Genomic DNA, 21,459 nt, shown 5'->3' on the forward strand with positions numbered 1-21,459 from the left:
GCTTAGAGTGAAAAGAAAATGCAGAGGGCAGACTAGTTCAAAAGACACAGCCATTCTCTGGAGCTCTCAGCTTGCTAATGGGAATGGCAAATGCTGAAAGGCAAAGAAACCTACAGTGTGGGTAATTAAGGTTTATCTACATGCCTATGAATCCTGACTCCTTAGACAATTTGTGAGAAATTCCCAAAACTCATTTTCTACATTATCCCCTACACATGATTTTCATGTTAATATTCTACCGTCTTCTGTTTTGGTCACGCCCCAAACCCACTTAATTATCATAGTGAGGGGGGAGCAGGAAAGACTTTGCCCAGGACTGCTGGGAGGTGTGGGAAGAAGAGGAAGCACCAGGGTTTCTGCACAGGGAGGGGGAGATTCTGCAGCGCTGTGGGAAAGGTGCTGGCACAGAGATACAGAGCCGAATCCCTGGGTTCCGTGGGCTCGATCCTCAGAGTGGAGAATGATGCATTAGGCATCTCTGCTGAGAATCGATCCTGGCGCATCTCTGAGTCATCTACAAGGGTCCGGCTGCGGAAGTAACTAAGCAATTCCAGAGTCTGCACCAAGGTCTGTCTGTACCAGAGAAGATCATTGTGGCCTGAAATGGGTTCACATCTCAGAGTTACTGATTGTCCCATCTGTGTTACTTTGTGCCTGGGCGACTGGATAACACCAGCATCTGTTTGTGCTATAAAAGAAGACAGAATTGGGGGACCGAATAAAAAAAATATAAGGAGTCATCAATAAAAGATTCAGCATGGCCATAATAAATATCGAACTCACTCAATACCAGGATACAAAGGGACACGCAGCAGAGGGTCCAGGAGCCCATGGCAGAGTGAGATCAGGTGTGGAACATTCCTGACCAAGGCCTCTGCGAGCATGAGCAAAGAAATGAATTTTGTGACATTTTATCCTCACAAGATGCATCTGTCAGTGACATCACTGAATGGGCCACCACCCCCAACTTGAAAGCTCCTTTAATCGGAGGCTGCATCTCTGGGAGATGAATCAGGCGGGACTGAACTATAATTGAGCTGAGACATAAAGGCACACCTGTGGAGGCTCCCTGTAGATTTGTTTTGATATTATCAATTCATAAAGCCTTCTCTATAGTATATCTTACCTAGGATCCAGCCAACTATATTCACCTGCACCTCAAACTCCAATTATTTAAATATGAACTCATTGTCTTATAGCAAGTCAGATTCTTTGCAAACTCTGCTATTCCTCTCACTGGGCTCTGGGCTCTTACTCCTTTGAAAGCACTTAGATTATCCACCAGTGAGTTAGGAGTTGGTCTCTGAGCTCCTCAGGAAGGGCAATCATGTCAACTGCATTGTTAGAGATAAAAAAGCTGAACGGATATCCTGAAAGCTCATTAGATTTCAAAGCTCTTCTTTGCAGTGAAAGACCTGAGTTTATTTATTCTTGAACTCTACTGAGTTTGCGAAGCCCAGAACACAGAATCTCTCGCATTCTTTATTCATACAATAAAACGGAAAGAAGATTGTGCTTTTCACAAAGATTTGAAAATTAGGTGCTTGAGTTGATTTACATCTTATTTTTACCTCCAGCAAAGCTCAATGTTTCTTAATCTTAGCACCTGGACTTTTCCTTATTAAAGTGTCTTGCATCTCACTAACCGACTTCCTCTCAGGGTGTAGAGTGTACAGAGCTGTGAGAAGCCTCTGCTCTGTGGGTTGGTCAAGTAGGTTAATTGCTAACAAAGAAGAAACAGTTTAAGGCCACATTTTTGCTGTTAGCACAGAGGCATACCGCTGAGTCCCCTGCACCCCAGGGGACCTGCTGATCCCAGGGAGAAAGTTGTTTACAGCCAAGTTTGTGTGACCTGAGGTGTCTGTTTCCTTGTGGCCTTCATCCCTTTTTGTGTCTGTTAGGTGTGGGATGTAAAATCGTGGTCAACATTCTGGTTACCAGTGATCATTTTGTTTTCCTCCCTGTTACCAAGTTCCTAGGTTTGGTAAGCAGAACTAAGGCCCTCCAACCGTGTCCAGGTCTAATCCCTGGAACCTAAAAATGTGTTAAATTACTTGTTAAAGAAAAATTAAAGTTCCACACTAAGTAAAGTTGCCAGTCAGCTGACCTTAATACAGGGAGCGTGTCCTGGATTTTCCAGGTGGGCCCAATGTAGTCACAAAGATGCTAAAATGTAGAAGAGGGAGGATGAAGAGTGAGCGTCAGAGTGACGCAGCATGAGCAAAGGCTCAGCCAGTCCTTGCTGGCTTTGAAGATTGAATGGGGCCGTGAGCCAAGGAATGCTGGTGGCCTCTAGAAGCTGAAAAGGGGAGAAAAACAGTTCTCCTGGAGAGCCTCGGGAAAGAATGCATCCCTGCCAACACCTTGATTTTAGCCCAGTTACACTCATTTTGGACTCCTGGCCTCCAGTATTGTAAGGTAGCAAATGTATTTTGTTTAAGCCTCTGAAATTAGTGGTAATTCATTACAGTAGCAATAGAAATCAAATACTTTATAGTATCCAAGTCATACATGAATACAAGAGGCAGAAGCTAGATACAAAACATAGGTAGAGGAAGATGAACAAGTCACATGGAAAGAACTTTAATTCAAGCCAAAAGAAAAAAAGAAAAGACCCTATCTCTGCCCAGACCCCACCTTCTTCCAGGGGACACACAGGAGTCTGAAGTGAGTAGCAGAGGTAAACTATGAATAGACTAGGGCAGGTTCCTGCTGAGAGCAAAACTTCTTGGTGGAGAAAATTCTGTTCTACTCCACCCTAGTGCCTGCCTAATAAGTGTATATGCTGCTGGTGTTGTAATTGTGATTGTCCCCTCACTGGGGGACAGCGTCCCTCCGGTGGTCCAGGGTAGTGCTCTGTTTCTCCCCACTCTTCCCTCTACTCTTAACAGAGCAGGTAGGGCTGCCCTGAGCCAGTTTGGGGGTTTGGGGCCAGGCTCTCCAAGGCTCCTGTGACATGAAAACTGCTTCCCTGCTTTCCCAACCCAGAACACTGGCACTGTACCACCCCAGTTCCTCATACATCCACATGGTAAGGGAGCTCAGAGGTATAGCCACAGCAAGCACACCTGCCACTCAGCCCCATTCAGAGCTCAGTTTAAAGCAAAACCCATCTCCACACCAATAGATGCAAATTGCTTGGTCTCTAATTCCTTCATTCCCAGGCTTCACTCCAGACAGCTGCAGCCCAGCCCCTGAATCTAGGTCCAACCCCAGGGTTTCCCTTAAAAATTTTCCAGGGAGGCCGGGCGCGGTGGCTCACGCCTGTAATCCCAGCACTTTGGGAGGCCGAGGCGGGTGGATCACGAGGTCAAGAGATCAAGACCATCCTGGTCAACACGGTGAAACCCCGTCTCTACTAAAAATACAAAAAATTAGCTGGGCATGGTGGCACGTGCCTGTAATCCCAGCTACTCAGGAGGCTGAGGCAGGAGAATTGCCTGAACCCAGGAGGCGGAGGTTGCGGTGAGCCGAGATCGCGCCATTGCACTCCAGCCTGGGTAACAAGAGTGAAACTCCGTCCCCCCAAAAAAAAAAATTTTCCAGGGAGAAATCTCAACCCCTCCCCATAGACTCTGATGACAACGAAGCTGCAGTGCCTCCTTGTGGCCAGTAGGCAAAAACAGCACAAACGTACTTTCTTGCCAGAACACAGGGCATTTGTGCTTTGCTTTATTGAGTCATGGAGAGATGGGATATTATGATTTGTTGATGTTAGAAGGTCAAAGAGAAAGATTAATGTTGTCATGGCCTAAGATGGAACCACCTGAGAGATGGACATTGGAGTCAGACAAGCGGAAATAAAATATCAGTGTTAATGTTAATTATCAACAGTGCTCAGATAGAACAAACAGGACCTCTAACACTATCCTGAATCAGAATTTAATCCATTCTCTCTCCCCTCCAAACTACAGGCCAAGCCTGTAAGGAAAAGAAAGTTTTCCACTATCTTAGTGCGTGTTGAAAAAGCACCAAAAGAATCTCCCATTTTTTTTCCTCGGTAGCCAGGATGAAAGGGTGGTAGAGATGAAGAGGAGATTAAATAAGATAACATATTTTCTTTCCCATAGGAGAGATTTGGCAAATAATAGAAAGACAAAAACCAGTGTATTACTTTAGGTAAGATCCCCCAAATGGAAAACGTGGAGCCAAGCATTTTTCCAGGGGACTGGGTTCCAGTAGGAGAAGACAAGAGCCACACATCTGTGACTCCCTCCGGTTCTGACCCTTGCTGTTCAGGTGTGCTCACAAAACACAGCCCAAATGAGCCACAACAGTGCAGGAATGACGTGGAGTCCATGTTCACTCTGTGCTCTCTGATCAAGTTTATTTGTTTATTTCTTTGTTTTTTATTATACCTTAAGTTCTGGGATACATGTGCAGAACGTGCAGGTTTGTTACATAGGTATGCATGTGCCATGTGGTTTGCTGCACCCATCAACCCATTATCTACATTAGTTATTTCTCCTAATACTATCCCTCCCCTAGGCCCCCACCCTCCTGGCAGGCCCCAATGTGTGATGTTCCCTTCCCTGTGCCCATATGTTCTCATTGCTCAACTCCCACTTATAAGTGAGAACATGTGGTGTTTGGTTTTTTGTTCCTGTGTTAGTTTGCTGAGAATGATGTTTTCCAGCTTCATCCATGTCTCCGCAAAGGCCATGAAATCATTCTTTTTTATGGCTGCATAGTATTCCATGGTGTATATGTGCCACATTTTCTTTATCCGGTCTATCACTGATGGACATTTGAGTTGGCTCCAAGTCTTTGCTATTGTGAATAGTGCTGCAATAAACATACATGTATGTGTGTCTTTATAGTAGAAGGATTTATAATCCTTTGGATATATACCCAGTAATGGCATTGCTGGGTCAAATGGTATTTCTGTTTCTAGGTCCTTAAGGAATCACTGCACTGTCTTCCACAATGGTTGAACTAACTTACCCTCCCACCAACAGTGTAAAAGTGTTCCTATTTCTCCACATCCTCTCTAGCATCTATTGTTTCCTGACTTTTTAATGATCACCACTCTAACTGGCATGAGATGGTATCTCATTGTGGTTTTGATTTGCATTTCTCTGCCTATCAGTGATGATGAGCATTTTTTTTCACATTTGTTGTCTGCATAAATGTCTTCTTTTGAGAAGTGTCTGTTCATATCCTTTGCCCCCTTTTTATGGGGTTGTTATTTTCTTGTAAATTTGTTTAAGTTCCTTGTGGATTCTGGATAATAGCCCTTTGTCAGATGGACAGATTGCAAAAATTTTCTCCCATTCTGTAGGTTGCCCGTTCACTCTGGTGATAGTTTCTTTTGCTGTGCAAAAGCTCTTCAGTTTAATCAGATTCCATTTGTTAATTTTGGCTTTAATTTCCATTGCTTTTTGTATTTTAGTCATGAAGGTTTTGCCCATGCCTATGTCTTGAATGATATTGCCTGGGTTTTCTTCTAGGTTTTTTATGGTTTTAGGTCTTATGTTTAAATCTTTATTCCATCTTGATTTAATTTTTGTGTAAGGTGTAAGGAAGGGGTCCAGTTTCAGTTTTGTGCATATAGCTAGCCAGTTTTCCCAACACCATTTATTAAATAGGGAATTATTTTCCTATTGCTTGTTTTTGTCTGGTTTGTCAAAGATCTAATCGAGTTTAAATATTCACTCTCTTTTCTCATTACCCTGTTCCAATGAAGCATAGAAGGCTATATACTAAACAACATAAAATACTCTAAATGATAAAATGTCAAAACCAAATGAGAGTCCCAATTTGATTATAAATCCCCCTTCAAGTTTTTAAAAAGTCTTTTCCTTGAAATTAAGTTTCAGTATAACATTTCTCTATACTATTTACGTTAAATATCAAGCAAACACAAAGACTCTGATATTAAAATTCAAAGAAAATTAAAACTTCAAATAAAATTTTTTGACCTTAATCTGAGTAATTACAGAAGAGGAAACTCAAATTGTCAGAGGTGTTTGAACCAGAGTGACTCCATCTTAAGTGGGAAAATGACACTGGGGCTTGCTGGGCTGAATGCCCAGAAAGTTAGGTATTCCTAGCCTCTAGGTGTTTATGGTTAAAGCAACGTATCAATAATGTTCACTAAACAGACCAAGACTTAGGAATGTCCTGATACCCCAATATCTGAGAACAGGACCATTCCTAATTTTCCTTTAAAGATATTAATACCGATTCTTGCAAAACATAGTAATTAAGAAAATTAATCCTTTATCACAAACCCCTGAAGCAGAGTACAACTCTTCACGGTCTTTTCTTATCCTATATATAAACAAGCATTGTACCAAGGGTAGATGCGCTCCTCCTCTTTCGGGAACACCCAGCTTTGTCCGTGGAGTAGCTGTTCTTTCACCACTTTACTTTGTTAATAAACTTGCGTTCACTTTGCACTGTGGAATCACCCTGAATTCTTTCTTGCATGAGAACCAGGAACCCTCTCTTGGGAGTTGGATCAAGACCCCCTTCCTGTAACAAAATTAACCCTTCCTCTGTTATTATTTAAATAGTGGGGTAAATAACCACACTAACAAAACCTGCAACTAATTAATATCCCAAAGACATTATGAGGAATAACTGGGCAGGAGCTGAGGAGTGAGCCCAGCAGTCACTGCTTTTCGGGGCATTTGCTGATCTCAGGAAGCTGACTCACGGGCCAGAGGGGCAAAGGCTAAGACCAGAGTTTACTGACTGTGACCGTTGAGGAACTTGAACAGAAACAATGAGCTAGAGGGAAACCTGCTCTCCAGGTGCTCCAGGACACCTCATGCCTTGAATTCTGTTTCAGGGAGTCCTGGATTGTTTATGCATCCATGCACTTTATTAAACACAACAAAATTATCTCTGTAGAAAGATACGTCCATCCTAGACCAAAAATTATTTCTACAACCATAGTGTCTGGCACAATGTCAAAAAGTCAGGGTTATAAGGAAAAACACAAACAAATGACTGAGAAGCAGCACAAAAGAAAATCAACACAAACAACCCACAAGGATCTCGGCGGTGAACATGATCAGACAGATTGAAATAACTGAGTGTCCTACGTTCAATGAAATACAAGAAAGTCTCAAGAAATGTTAAGAGGGAATTACTGACAGCAACAGTCCTTCAGAGGATTCCCAGGAAGCTGCCTTTCCAAACATTTTAACCAGTACTTCAGAATGATTTCTAGTACAAGAGAGTCTGGGCAGAAGTTAGGGTAGAGACTAGAGCGGGACACACACAGCGCATTATCAGAGGAGGCAACTGGACCAGGGCAGTTAATTGCTTCCAAAGTGCTGGCAGGAATATCTAATGTACTAAGGACCTATTTTAATATACAAGGGCAGACAAGTGAAGTGTTCTCACCAGCCTCTGAACTAGCTGACCCAGACCTAACTATCGTGTTGGGCTGTGTCTGTTACATTGAAAAGTTAAAGCCCTCCGAAGAAGCAGAATTCATTTTAGGCTAAGACTTGGGGATGGCTGTCAGGATATGTATTTGTGTGCACTTCTTTGAAGTTTAAAGAGCGCTGAATGAAATAGCTGAAATGATCAACATCATCCTCATTACAATATTATTATTATTGCCATATTTCCACAAAAAACAGAGGAAAAAGATTTCCAAACACAAAGTATCTGTTGAGATTTGATTGCATGAAACATCCAGTGTGAAGTCTAGAAGGGGCTCCAGAGCCAGGATAAGATTAAAATCATTCAGATGCTGCAACAGCAGAAGGAGAGCCTACTGTTTGTTACTTGCATGTAATCAATATCTGTATTAGTAAAGCTTACCACACACGTTTTGGCGATTTTATGTTTTTGTTTTTCAAGTTTATGTATTTATTTTCTTAATTGACAAACATCATCATATGCATTTTCTATAGAACAACCACGCTCACTACCCCTGAGGACTAAGTCTGTGATAAGTCGCTTTCAGTTTTGGTTTCTCGAATTCCCACCCAGAAGTGTTTCAAATCCCTAAGACATATTTTCAAACAACAATTATAGCACTCGTGTTTTAAGAAATAGTTCATCTCCTTCCACTACATGAATCCTAGCTGTGTCTGAAAACTCACTTCCTCCCTGGAAGGATGAGGAATAAGGAAAGGCTGCCATGAGCTGACAGAGAGGAGACAGCCTGGAGTTTTGTGCACAGGAGAGAAGGTCTCTGTGATGCTGTGGCTACGCTGCTGGCACAGAGATACACGGCTGAGTCCCCAAGCTCTGCAGGCTGGATCTTGAGGGTGGAGTCTACGCCTTTGAGCTTCTGCAGAAAATCGATCTTTAGGCAACTGTGAATCATCTACTACCCCTTCATCCTGAAATCGAATCAGAAGCTCAGTGCCCTGTCCCAGGATCTGCCGGTACCAGTAAAGGATATCATGGCCATAAATAGGATCACACCAAAAAGCCACAGCCTGCCTTTTGTCTGTAATCTTATATCTGGGGGCCTGGACAACTCCAGCGTCTGTGAGTTCTGTGAAGGAAAAGGACAGAACAGAAAGAAATAATTGAAATAATCACTGAAATTTCCAATGGGATGATCATGGTGTTCTTAGGACTCACCTGCCCCCAGGTGGGAGAGGGCCACCCAGCAGAGGAGGCTGGTGCTCATGGCAGGGTCAGGGCAGGATGGGAGCTTTGCCAGTTCAGGGTCCTTGTGAACAGGAGCAGAGGAGGAGGGACATTCCTGTTCTTATTTGGTAGTTTCTACAATAACCTCATTGTCTCCACAAATTCCTAAGGTTTTAGTGACCAATTGTTATGAACCAAAACAGAGCTAGAATTTGGTTTAGCCACATTCATGGACTGTGTGTAAGTTCATCCAAGCGTCTGTACTCACATCCCTAGGGCTTAGGGGATTGGATCACCCACTACATCTCCAGGCCCATCCTCTACTGGTTGTTTCTACTTGAATGTGTCAAAGGCAACTCAAAATACAGACAGCAATTAGTAACCTCTGTGTCTTAATCTGTGTATTTTTCTCTTCGGGCATGTCTGTCTTACCAGGTTTCCCATTACTCATTGCTATTATCTTAGACAGAGTGGGAGCTGGGGTAGTTGACACAGGTTTATCCTAGAAGCACATTGAACTAGCTGACGCTCTAAGCTAAAGGGGTAAAATAATACCCTGAGACAAAGTTGGAAAGGTTCATTTTTTGTGAAGGCCAGTGACCAGTTTTCTCTTTCTTATTATTAATCCTCATGATGCATTGTGTACCAAGTCTTTATCATGGTTCTGCCTGTAGTTCTTGGTTATCAATGTAATGAAAGTTCTGATATAAGATGGGTGGAGAATCTCTTATCTCTGAAAATATCATTGTGGATACTGTAAGAAATCCACAATCAGATTTGTTGAAATCTAAACAAAAACAAAAACAACAACAACAAAAAAAACAACCTTACAGCCTTAGTATAACTTACAAATCAACAGCAATGGCTAATATTTGGCATTTCTTTTCTAATGGGGCAGTATTAGTCACAAATATACTTTTATTCATTGCCTAGTGGGTAAAAGATGGAAAGAATTAGGGATGGAGCCCCTGAGAGTTGGCATAAGACACTAATATAAGGACACACATGTCCAGAGAGGTGGGAACGAGGATATATGTGCACAGCTAGATGAGCTCAGAGATATTCCACCAAATCCCGAAAACCTAGGGGACACATGTCAAGGTTATCAGGTGAATACCTGTGGGTATAGAATTACCAGAGCCATCTGTTTCTGTCGTAAATCCTCTGTCACTGAGGTAAACAGCTGCTGGTTTGAGTCCAACTCATGCAGCACCAGGTAATAATTGCAGGATGGAAAATTTCTTCACATTAAGGGGCCACTACCTGCTCCATCTTTGTGACCAGGGTTATGGCTCTGAGTGACAACAGCATTCAGGGGATAGAGGTTGGTGGCTAGAAACAGGACTTATCCATCTATCAAACCTATCAGTCACAGGACACATATGTGATGTGTTTGCAAGTGAGGCATGCCAAGACCAGGGAAGACATTCCTCTTTGTTTCTGGGCCTCACCAGCTTCCTGGGCAGCACAACTGAGAAATCCATGACAGAATCCTTGTCAAGGCAGGAATGGGGCAGCATCATGCTGCTCAGGGAAGAAAAGGCCAGAGCTCTGGGAAATCTGGTTCTTATTCAGAATATTTCCAGGGTTATTTGAGCTGAGCCTATCTGGGGAGGTCTGAAATTGTCCATTCCCCTCTCCTACATTTCCTTGACATCATCCTGTCCATCGTCCTCGGCACAACAGGAATGGGTTAGGTGTGGGGTACAGGTACATTGCTAAGGTTTCTCTGAGTTCTCCTGAGGAGAAAATGGTTCTCCCTTTATATGGGTCTCTGAGCATGCAGGCTGGCTCCTGATTCTCCTCCGTCTACCCCTGATGCAAACCCAGGACATTCTCCACCCAATGATTTGCTACAGTTGGGGTTTCTCTGCTGAACGGAGGATGCCTGTATCGATGGGGGAATGAATAGTTTCTATTTAATGTCTCACATTCCACTGGCCACTCACAACATCTGCAAACTAGATTCTGGTTGCTGAGATGAAGCCACACTTCCTTTAAACTTAACTCCTTGGATAGCACTAAGCCCTGATTTAAAAGCAAGCCAACCCCAGCAATCCCTAGTGCTGCCTGCTGGCCAGTGGTTCAGAGTCAACAGGCTCAGGCCCTCCATTCATGGGTCAGAAATACTGGGACATGTCTATACTGTCCTCAGTAGAATCAGGGCTAATAATGGACAGTGTTTGTGAGGCATTGGGGGAAATCCCTCTCAGCTCCATCTATTCCTACCATCTTGCCAGAACCCCACCTGCAGTTTGGCTGTGGTTTGTTCCCACCAAAACTCATGTTGAGGGTTGGTCCTCAATGCAGCAGTGTTGCAATTTTGAGCCCCATGGGAGTTGTTTGGGTCATGGTGTTGGATTCTTCCTGGAAGATTAACGCCAGGAGTCAGTTCTCTCTCTTGGATATCTGGATTAGTTACTATAAAAGCTGACTGGTATAAAGTGAGGGTCTTGCTCATCATGGCTCTCTTCATATGGCCCTGCTCATTCTTCCATTTCTCTTCCATGCTGTGACACAGCACGAAGCCTTCAAAAGAAGCCCAGCAGGTGCTGATGCCCTCTTGGGCTTTCCAGCCTCCAAAACTGTAAGCCAAATAAACCTTTTTTATTTAAAAATTTCCCAGCCTCAGGTATTCTGTTACAGCAGCAGAAGACAGACTAAGGTCTTCTGCCCTCTCCCCCTTACACAAATACATACTTCCCAGCTCTTATTTGGCAAAATCACTACTTTTCCGTTTGCATTTAGTCATCTTTTGTTGGAATTCACTTGGGATGGCTGGCAAAATATTAGGGAAAGTTAGAAGATTATAGTCTCAAACCTTTCGGAAGGCTGAAAGGTTTAATGGAACAAGCTGAAGGCATTCAGTTCTTAGAGTATTAAGTCCTACAGTGAAGAGATTTAGGGACAATAAAAGCTTCCCCAGTTAAGTCTGTTTACCCCACATTCCTTTGTTTCTACTCTAACTGTTTACTCATGTAAACTTTGTGCTGGATGGTCCTCTCAGGGGGAGGTCGAAGTACCCATTAATGGTGTTTACTCTGGGCCCTGGAGCCAAAAGCTTTTATCATTCGTAAAACCACTCTTTTAACCATGTTAATTTTCCACAAGTATGTTGACTTGGAACCTCTGTTATTAGAACTATACTGAATAAATGTGAGGAGGTACAGGGAGTTGTGGTCAGTTAGCTGCAATCACCCTTTGAAAGCAATTGGTGACCATTCCTAGCCCACTCAAAATCACTGTAGTGGGTGTGAGAGTGCATTCATTCATCTGTCATTGAGGGTCTGTAGGACAGACCTCCACAGGTGGTGATCAATGTCTTAACCTTTGAAAGTTTTTGAGTTTTTGGCCAGACTGTAGAATGCTCAGAATCCATTGACACAGAGAAAACGTTTGTTATATGGCCTCCTGGCATGCACTGCTAACCAGGTTTTGTGCCAGTCTTAGAGATATCAAGCTGTTTTGTCCTCAATCTATAAATTATCTTATCTTATTTTGATATTTTCTTAAAAATTATAGCCTGGCTCCAGTGAAAATAAAGTATTCTATAGGGCTAAAAGAGACCTTATCTTTTATATTTATTTTGTGATAATGACAGAATATTTCATATATATTGAAAATAAATATGAGACACCCAACATTACACTGAAATAATGCCAGCGTTTTATTTTTGTCTTTTAATATTTTTTATTCAAAGCCTATTTAAAAACTAAACACCTATGGAAAAGTTTAGAGAACAATAAAAACAAACGGAATCTTAAAATGTTCATCTGTGTACCGGTTGTTAACATTTTGTGACCTTTATATCTCTTTGTGTATCTAACCCTTAATTTCTGAAACATTTTATCCTTAGCAATTCAATATGTCTCTTCTAAATAATTGGCATTACCATACACAAATGTCACTATTACACTCAAAAAATTAGCATTCATATAGCATCATTATCTAGCAGATACTTTACATTCAAATTTCTCCAGTTGTCACAACATGTCCTTTGGTTTTGATTCACTTTTTCCTGTAGGACAATATCAAAGATCCTGTAGTTCAGGAGATTGTTAGATCTCTTAGTTGCTTTTAAATGATACATGTCCTCCACCCACTTATTATATTTTCTCTTTTTCATGGCCATAATTTTTTGAAGTGCCCTGGCCAGCTTACTTGTAAACAGCTCACAGTAAAAATTTCCATATTATTAGAGGTTAATTACTTGGTAACTGTACACCACAGATGACATCTATTTCCCATTGCATCCAGTCAATTGCAAGAACATGGAATGACATTTTCATGGATCTTTTCAATGCTAAATTTGAGATGATGACACCAGATGTCTCCATTGTGAATGTGTCCTTTACCCTTTGTAATTAGGGAGTAATCCGTGTCTTGATGCTTTGAAACAATGTACATATACTGTTAGGACCCAAAACCATATATAAGGAAAGAATGGTTGAAAATTTCCCAAATCTGGGGAAACACAGCAACATCCAGGTGCTGGAAGCTTCAAGGCTGCCAATCAAATTCAACCAGAAAAGGCCTTCACCAAGACACAATGTAATCAAATTACCAAAAATCAAAGACAAAGAATACTGAAAGCAGCAACTAGTAAGAAACATATCATATTCCAAGGAGCTTCAGTACAGCCTTCAGCAGATTTCTCAGCAGAAACCCAACAGGCCAGGAGAGAGTAGAGTTGAATAATTCGAAGTAGTGAAGCAAACAAAAACTGTTAGTTTAAGCATCTACTGATGGAATTTGTCTACAATTATGTTGATGATTATACTGATTTTCTAATTAGATATATCAACTAGCATTCTTCTGTAATGAAGAGATTCTTATCTATCAGTTTTAATTGTCATTATGGCCTCATAGATTTTTATAACTTGTTGTAATTCAGTATCCTCATTATTCTTCTTGCATTGACCCAGATTTGGCTAATGGAGCCCTTTGAAATTGCTTCTGTGGGTTTCAGACATGTCTTCTTGGTTCTGACCTTTTTCTTTATTTCTGCCAAAAGATGTTCTAACACTTTTCCTGCCTTAGATATGGAAGCAGCCTATTATAAGGAATAACATTTAGAATAAAATACTGTACCTATTGTTACTGGGGGACACAAACAAAAAGGAAATACAGCTATTAGTTAATTTACTTTGTATTGTTTCTTAGACCCTTCTCTGGATAGAGTTAGGAAATATATAATCTTTAAAACCTTAAGTTCATCTTAATAACTCCAGTTCAAATCAGCGCCACAGATTTCTTCTTCATCTTCCCTATTTCTTATTTATATCTCTCTTTTCTTTGTAAAAAAATCTAATTCCCAGAAATATCAATAAATTACTTATTTTCTCTCTTCTACAGAATACTCAAAATATCTCAGAAGTTCTGCACTAAAAACACTAGCCACAACAAATCGCCCAAGAGAAGTTCAATCTCAATTTCCTTTAGTATCATCAGAGCACACTAGTGTAAATCTAATGTCAATAGAAACTAATAATGCAATCAGGGTCAGGCGAGGTGGCTCACACCTGTAATCCCAGCACTTTGGGAGGCTGAGGTGGACGGATCACAAGGTCAGGATTTTGAGACCAGCCTGGCCAAAATGGTGAAACCCCATCTCTATTCAAAATAGAAGAATTAGCCAAGTTTGGTCATCCCAGCTACTCGGGAGGCTGAGGCAGGAGAATCAGTTGAGCCAAGGAGGTGGAGGTCGCAGTGAGCTGAGATCACACCACCGCACTCCAGCCTGGGCTACAGAGCAAGACTGTGTTTCAAAAAACGAAACAAAAAACAAGCAAATAAAATAAATATTACCTCCAAAGAAGATACGCAACTTGCCCATAGGCATAAGAGAAGACACTTAACATCTTTAGTCATTAGGGAGTTGCAAATTAAAATCACAATGAGATATCATTCACACTTACTAGGATGGCTATAAAAATAGTAATCATCATCATATTTTTGAAAATAAAAAGAAAACGTTAAATAACAAGTCCTGGAATGTTGTGAGGAAACTGGACATTGCTGATGGAAATCTAAAATTGTGCAGCTGCAACAAAAAACACATTTTGGTAGTTATTCAAAAGGAGAAACAGAATTACCAAAGGACCCAGAAGTTCCACTCCTAGGTATACCCGAAAGAATTGAAAACAGGGAATCAAACAGATATTTTCAGGCCAATCTTGACTGCACCATTGTTCCCAATATCTACAAGGTGGAAACCACTCAAATGTCAATCAACTAATGAATGGATAAACAAATGTCTTATAGACATACAATGGAATATTATTGATAATAAAAAGGAATGAAGTTCTGATAAATGCTATAATATGATGCACCTCAAAAGCATTATGCTAAGTGAAAGAAACCAGAAACAAAAGGGAAAACATTGCCTGGTTTCATATAAATACATTATCTACAAACAGTTTTCACTAGTCCATATGTCTACTCAAATGTAGGACTGTCATTCCTTGGAAAAGTGTCCAATCTAATAATTTTGAAATCATAGTTTACTGTTTCAGGTTGCAATATTCTGATTGTAAGTAAGCTTGAAAAGTTATTCTCATATTTAGTGGTAACTTAGGTTCATTCTTCTGTGAATTGCCTACTCAGCCTCAGTATTGCTATTTTTTTGAGTTGTCTTCTTAATACTAAGTAATAAGAATATTTTACTCATTCTAGATACTGATTCTTTTAGACAAGAACAGCTGTGCTACAGAAAGCAAAATAAAGCAGAAGTCTCCTAAAATCTCACTGGCTTAACTCTATGAAGTCTTACTTTCCGTGACCACAAAGTCCACTGTGGCGTGAGCAGCTTTCTTCAGTGATTGTCCACCAAATTATGACTCAGTGAGCTAGGCTGCTTCCATATTATCAGGCAATCTGTACCATGTAGCTCCCAAGTTCAAGGCATGGCAAAGAGAGGTGAAGAGTGTGCACAAGAGTTGACAGCAGGCTGGAGACTGAGGTGCTTAGAAAGTCCTGCTTACAAGATTGAACTTTGGCTGACATCTGGGAACTTGGCTGGTGCCCTGAACTGACATGAAGTTTCTCCCGACTGAGAGGAGGGGCTCACTGGACCTAGACTGGTGTTGCAAATAATATTATGCTGAACATCAGGTTTCCTTCTGGGATCTAGACTTTTGGTTCATGCCAGACAGTAGGTGCCTGTGTGACCAGCCTCTACTAAAACCTCTTGGGTGCTGGGTCTGTAATGGGCTCCCTTGGCAGAAACACTGCACGTGTGTTAATGCATTTTTGCTGCTGGGAGGAGAGAGAGCTCTGGGTGACCTCTCATGGGAGGAAGAGAGCATAAGGAAGCCTGCCTGTGAATTCCTCCCGATTCCACCTGTGTGTTTTCTTCATATGATCTGCTGCAGGGTATTTACTATGACACTTTAATAAATCTCAGCCATGAGTACAACTCTATGCCACATACCAATAATCTACAAATAGAAGTACATTTAGAGACCCTAAACACAAAGCTACAGAATATTTCTAAGGGCCAGGCTTGGAATGAGCTGACATCATTTTATCCCACTCTTCAGAACCTGGTGAGATATTTCCAACCCTCCAACTGCAAGGCAGACCAGGAACCATGGAGGAGCTACAGGTATTCAGTGACCTGAAATGTTCTCTGTCACACTGATTTTTCATCATTTGTACGCATTCCTCATGCCTTTCCCAGGCGGCAGCTTAACTTTTTTTTATGGTGTTTTGACTTGCAACAATTTAATGTAACAATATTCGTAGTGGTATGAATATTGTTCTTTTGGCTTTTTTTTTTGTTTCCTCTAAAAAACTCATCCCTCAAATGAATGCTAAAATTATTTTTCTTAAATTTTCTAAAGACTTGTTTTTTGTTTTTTGCTTTTTACAATTGAGAGCAAATGTGCCTGAAATACACTTTAATTTAAGAAATGAAGTAGAGATGTGGTACTACGTGGGTGGCACGTATGCTCAGAGCAGAAGAAAGAATTTATATAAACAATCCCAAGGGTGGAAAACAACTGACACATATGAAGAAGTAACTGAATGTAGGGGAGTGTGGCTGGAGCAGAGAGCCAGGGAAAACTTGGTGCAAAATGATGATAGAGAGGTAGGTAAATGATTAATGGTATAGGATCTTGTGGGCTCTATTGCCCTTAGAAGAAAGCCCCCCCCCCCACGCACTGCCAGCCCAGGAGCAGAGACCATACTGGCAAAGATTTATGATTGTGAGTTGAAGGGTAATAGAAGGTAAAGGAAAGGGTACATGGAAAGATCACCCAGCCCTTAGGGGAGAGAAGAGCATAGTGGGTTTGAAATGTCAAGGAAATTAGGAATCTCAAAGATGCCTTTTTCATTTTAGAAATGGAAATAGGGGACTGCGGAAGCTAAGGGTGTTGGGATGACCTCCAGTTCCTATGACTTTGTTTGAACAAAGCATTCCTTACCTAAATCACAGTCGTCACTGTGATAGAGGCTACGATTAGAAGGAGGTAGTTAGTTCACAAGTGCCTCTAAAACTCATTGCTAGGAAAGCCTTCATGCAGGCTCAGGCTGCAGTTACAACAGGAATAGTCTTCTCCTCCCTGGGCTTCATGGGCATAACGTTAAAAAATAAAAATAAAAAAAGGAAAGAAGAAGAAGAATTCCAAACTACTTGGAATCATCACTTAGCCCTTGCCTGAGACTGGGGTAGGAATGGAACTCAACACCAAGGGTCACGTGGCCCCTGTTCTGCAGCCCCCAGGCTGTCCAGGGCTCTCTGACTCCCAGGAAGGCTGGGACGTGAGAGCACAGGCAACTTCAATCATTCTAACTGCCCTTTATGAGCAGAGAGGAGGCAGCTGTGCAGCACTGTGGAGTCACTGCTGGCGCAGAAATATACAGATGTCTGGGAGGAGAGAGCAGACTCCAGAGTGAGGGGGAAATCCTCTGGATTTGATCTAGAGACAACGTAGCCATCAGGGACTTCTCCTTTGTTAATGCCTTGAACACCATATGAGTAATGGATCAGCCTCAGCCCGTGCCCCAGGTCTTGTCAATACCAGTACATATAGTTGTGGTTCCAAGTCTGGCGACGCTTCAAGGTCACCTGCCTTCCTCTCTCTGTGACCTTGTGTCTTGGGCTCTGAGTGATTTCAGCATCCCGATGTCCTATAATAGAGAGCAACAGACACTGATGTCATCCCAACAGAAAAGCTTGCATGGAGGCCTTGGGAATTCCAGGGAAGGAGGCCCTCCTGTGACCAGTCCTAACCTGCTCACAGCAGACAAAGGGCCACACAGAAGAGCCTGGTGCCCATTTCAGCTCCAGGGCAGGATCTTGTGTCTCCCAGCCCTGCTGTGGGCAAACTGAAGTTGGGCTCTCAGTGACTTGATGATGTCACTGGCCCTGCTAAATGGGTGAACTGCAGAGCTAACCTGCCACGCCCCTTCTCTTCCCCATGGAACAAATCATGTATAATAGAGTTGAATAATTTTTAGGTCTGTTTTGAAAGAAATCTTATAAACTCATGAGCTCTTTCCATGATTTTAGTAGGGGAATTTGTTCTTCTATGTATATTTTATTCCTATCCTGAGAAATTCTTTATTTGAATACTACTTTCATTTCTGTGAATATTTCTGTAGTCTAAAGAACATTGTCATAGCAGTCCTGGTGACTTTTATGACTTCCTTGCACAAAATTCAACTCCAAGTTGAATTATTTTCCTCTTTGGTTAACCTCTGGATACTTGTATTCAGCCTACAGGGACACCCTTGGTTAAAGGGTCACCTGATATCCAGAAAGGTTTCCAAGTTTCAGGTTCAGGGTCATTACCATTTGAAGACTTGTTTCCTGCGTAGCACCTCATTACACCCGAGAGGAGCCTCACCATCTGAGCCCAGGCTGCTATGTGTTCTCACGGGATTTTTCCCTTTGCTTCAGGTGAAGCCACAAACACTGCACCTAAATCCCCTGAATGACTGTACTTACCACAAAGAAAAGAGGAGGCTCGTTAGGAATGTGGTTGAAATATTCACCAGTAACTGCACCTATCTAGAGTCTCTAAGGTCACAGGGATAGGCTCTATTTCTATCCAGAAGATCTTGTATTCACCTAACAGAAGGTTGATGGATTCATAAATGTGCCATGGTTCAAAACTCACATCTAGTCAATAGCACTGTAATAGTTATTTCAGATACAATAGATTATCTCTTGCACATCTTGATGTAACCTGGTTGGGTAATTCCCACAATCATGCTCCAGTGGGAGAGGACACAGAATCAGAAGTGGAGACGGGGAGGAGACCCATGAGCACCCCCAAGGGAGGCCGTGGCTGGGGCCTGGCAAGCCCAGGAAGGACTTTCCCGTCTATGCCCAGAACTCACCTGGTCCTGGAAGACCAAGAGCCACACAACAAAGGAGCCAATCCTCATGGCTGAGCCAGAGCAGGAACAACAATAAAAAAAGCTTTTCAGATCAGGACCTTCATTTTGCAAGGGAGGGCACATAGACTTCCAGAGGTCTAAGGATCATTCCCTAAATCAGGTGTGATCTACCAAGAATGTCAGTACTCTCAACAACACTCTATCTTCTCTGGAGAGATGAGCATCTATCAGGGATATATCCTTCTACTTTTAAATTAATTTATTATTAAGTATAATAAATATAATAATTACGTGTTAAAATTGTCTACCTCAACTTTAAGCTTTGTCTGTTTTTTGCACTGGTGTTTCCCAAGTACCTGGACAGTGCCTATGTAGTTACCGTAAAGCCAATGAGGACTAGCCACAGGGCATCTCACTTGCACAGGGTCTTTACAACACTTTGCTATTTGCATTCTTTTCTGCAAAGAGCTACCTAAAATGTACCAACTTTGTGCCCCACAAAACTTGAATCTACTTTTCACCTATAACCCATTAAATGTTTGTTGACTGAATGAAGAAAGGAATGAATGATTATCTGAGTCCAGGCAGATTCTACTGCTGTAAACAGAATCCAAGTTTATTCAGTGCAAAATAGGTTCAAAGTTTTAACGGAGCAGAGAGCCATCCTGAGAATGCTGGGAATGCCTGATGAATCCAGATGAACTTGGAAAAGATTAGTTTATATACATCATCAGAAGACTTTTTGAATGAATCAGTAGCAGCATGAATAAAAGAAAAACAGTGGTCCCCTTCAAAAGGAAGAGTCTTTGGATGGTTGCTTCATTCCATCACTACCACAGATCAGGTTGTCTCTGAAGACAAAGTCTGTGATGGGGAGGCTTGGGTGCATGTAGCTTATTTGAGAAATGATTCCAGGAAAAAGTAAGAGAGCAGGAAAACAAAATAAGGAATGAATAAACCAGGATAAAAGACAATATTGTGTTTGTGCTGGGGCAAGAGGAGATGGAATCCATTGGGACCGCCAAGAGAACACAGGATGCTCTCTGGAGTGCCTGCCTGAATGGGCAGGTTGGAGCTTTTGTTCCCCTGTCCTGTTCCACCAGGAGCATCAGGATCTCTGGCTGTCTTTGAGTACAGCCCAAGTTGGCTCAGATAATATCAGAGAAGGCCCCAGAGCAGGAAGCAGCAACATTCCAAGTAGACACTGCGGAGGGGCACTGTCAGCAAGAGGTGAATGGGAACTGGTACTGTCCATGGCAGCAAGGCTGAAATCAGAGATGGGAGGAGAGGATGTAATGGAAGCCACTGGAGGCTCCTCTATGGTCTCCTTTCCAATAAAGCTGTGCCTTCTTCTATAAGCTCTCTTGTGTGATGGCCAATCGCACTGAAGCCATATCTTTCTGGGAGCACCACACCTACATGCATGTCAGACTCAGTTATCAAGCAGGAAGTTCATAAGGGGTAACATTGTCATATTTCCTTAATTGGCAACTCTTTATCTTAATTTTACCTAATGAACTATCAGACTACATATTTGCATTTTAGATGACTGTGTCCGAAACGTAGTTAAATCAGGCAAAAGTAATATGTGTCTGCCTTTGTTACCAGAATTTCACAGAGTAAATAACTATGCCAGATTGGAGATTTGGCAGAGAATTTATAGGGCCCTAAGATTTCTTGAACCTACACTTTGTATGACTCTTTTTAAACTTATCTCTCTAAAATCTCTGCAAGACTGGCCAACATGGTAAAACCCCATCTCTACTAAAAATACAAAATTTAGCTGGGCATAGTGGCATGCACCTGTAGTCCTTGCTACTCGGGAGGTTGAGGCAGGAGAATTTCTTGAACTTAGGAAGTGGAGATTGCAGTGAACCAAGATCGCACCATTGCACTCCAGCCTGGGTGACAGAGCGAGACTCTGTTTCAAAAAAAAATTAACTAATGAATAACAATTTTTCATGTACTTTCCCTGACGGTAGATTGCATCAGGCACAGGAAGACTACAATTCCCATAAAAACCATTCATCCTTTTTGTTGTGAACCTGGGAAAGCACCCTCCTCATGCAGTATCCATAAAAGAGATCACACAGCCTTGCCCAAAGGATGGCTACAGTGCAGAAAACTGCTCCCCCTCCCTTTTTTAAAATCACAATAAAGAATAAATGGATATGTTTTGCCTGGAAATCATATGTTCATTGTACTTGTCAGGGGAGAAGTTATAATGCTCACAGTATAATGCATGACCTTCATATTCTGCTCATGGGGACATCAAAAGGGTACACCAGGCCAAAGGACAGATCTACGGAGTGTGAGGGGACGGTGCAGAGGTGTGGAAAGAGCAGACTTCAGCTAGCTATTAAATATGAGCCCCAGGACATCTGCTGTCCCTCAGATACATAAACAGGTAAAATAATACTTAGCTTACACAGTTTCAGTGAGCATTAAACCAGGGCATGTACAGAAGCTCCAGAGAGTGTCTGGGAAAGGCCTGTCCACTCTCCAGGGCTTGAGCCCCTCTGGCTGGCAGCACTGCCCTCACTG

The 21,459-nt window shown here is 42.0% G+C and overlaps 1 pseudogene and 1 gene segment (V, D, J or C); both read right to left on the reverse strand.

Annotated features, from left to right (window-relative positions):
• Positions 1-875, reverse strand: LOC108291153. The segment is given in 2 exon segments: positions 1-688; positions 784-875. Coding segments are annotated over 2 exon segments (459 nt in total).
• Positions 876-7,849: 6,974 nt separating this feature from the next.
• Positions 7,850-8,641, reverse strand: LOC108291082 (annotated as a pseudogene). Its single transcript, XR_001819793.2, has 2 exons — positions 8,557-8,641; positions 7,850-8,467 (listed from the first exon to the last, which is right to left on the reverse strand). The product of XR_001819793.2 is annotated as a T cell receptor beta variable 11-1-like (transcript).
• Between the last annotated feature and the right edge of the window lie 12,818 nt (positions 8,642-21,459).

This window comes from Cebus imitator, unplaced genomic scaffold, assembly GCF_001604975.1.
Source record: "Cebus imitator isolate Cc_AM_T3 unplaced genomic scaffold, Cebus_imitator-1.0 Scaffold446, whole genome shotgun sequence".
Taxonomy (NCBI): Eukaryota; Metazoa; Chordata; class Mammalia; order Primates; family Cebidae; genus Cebus; species Cebus imitator.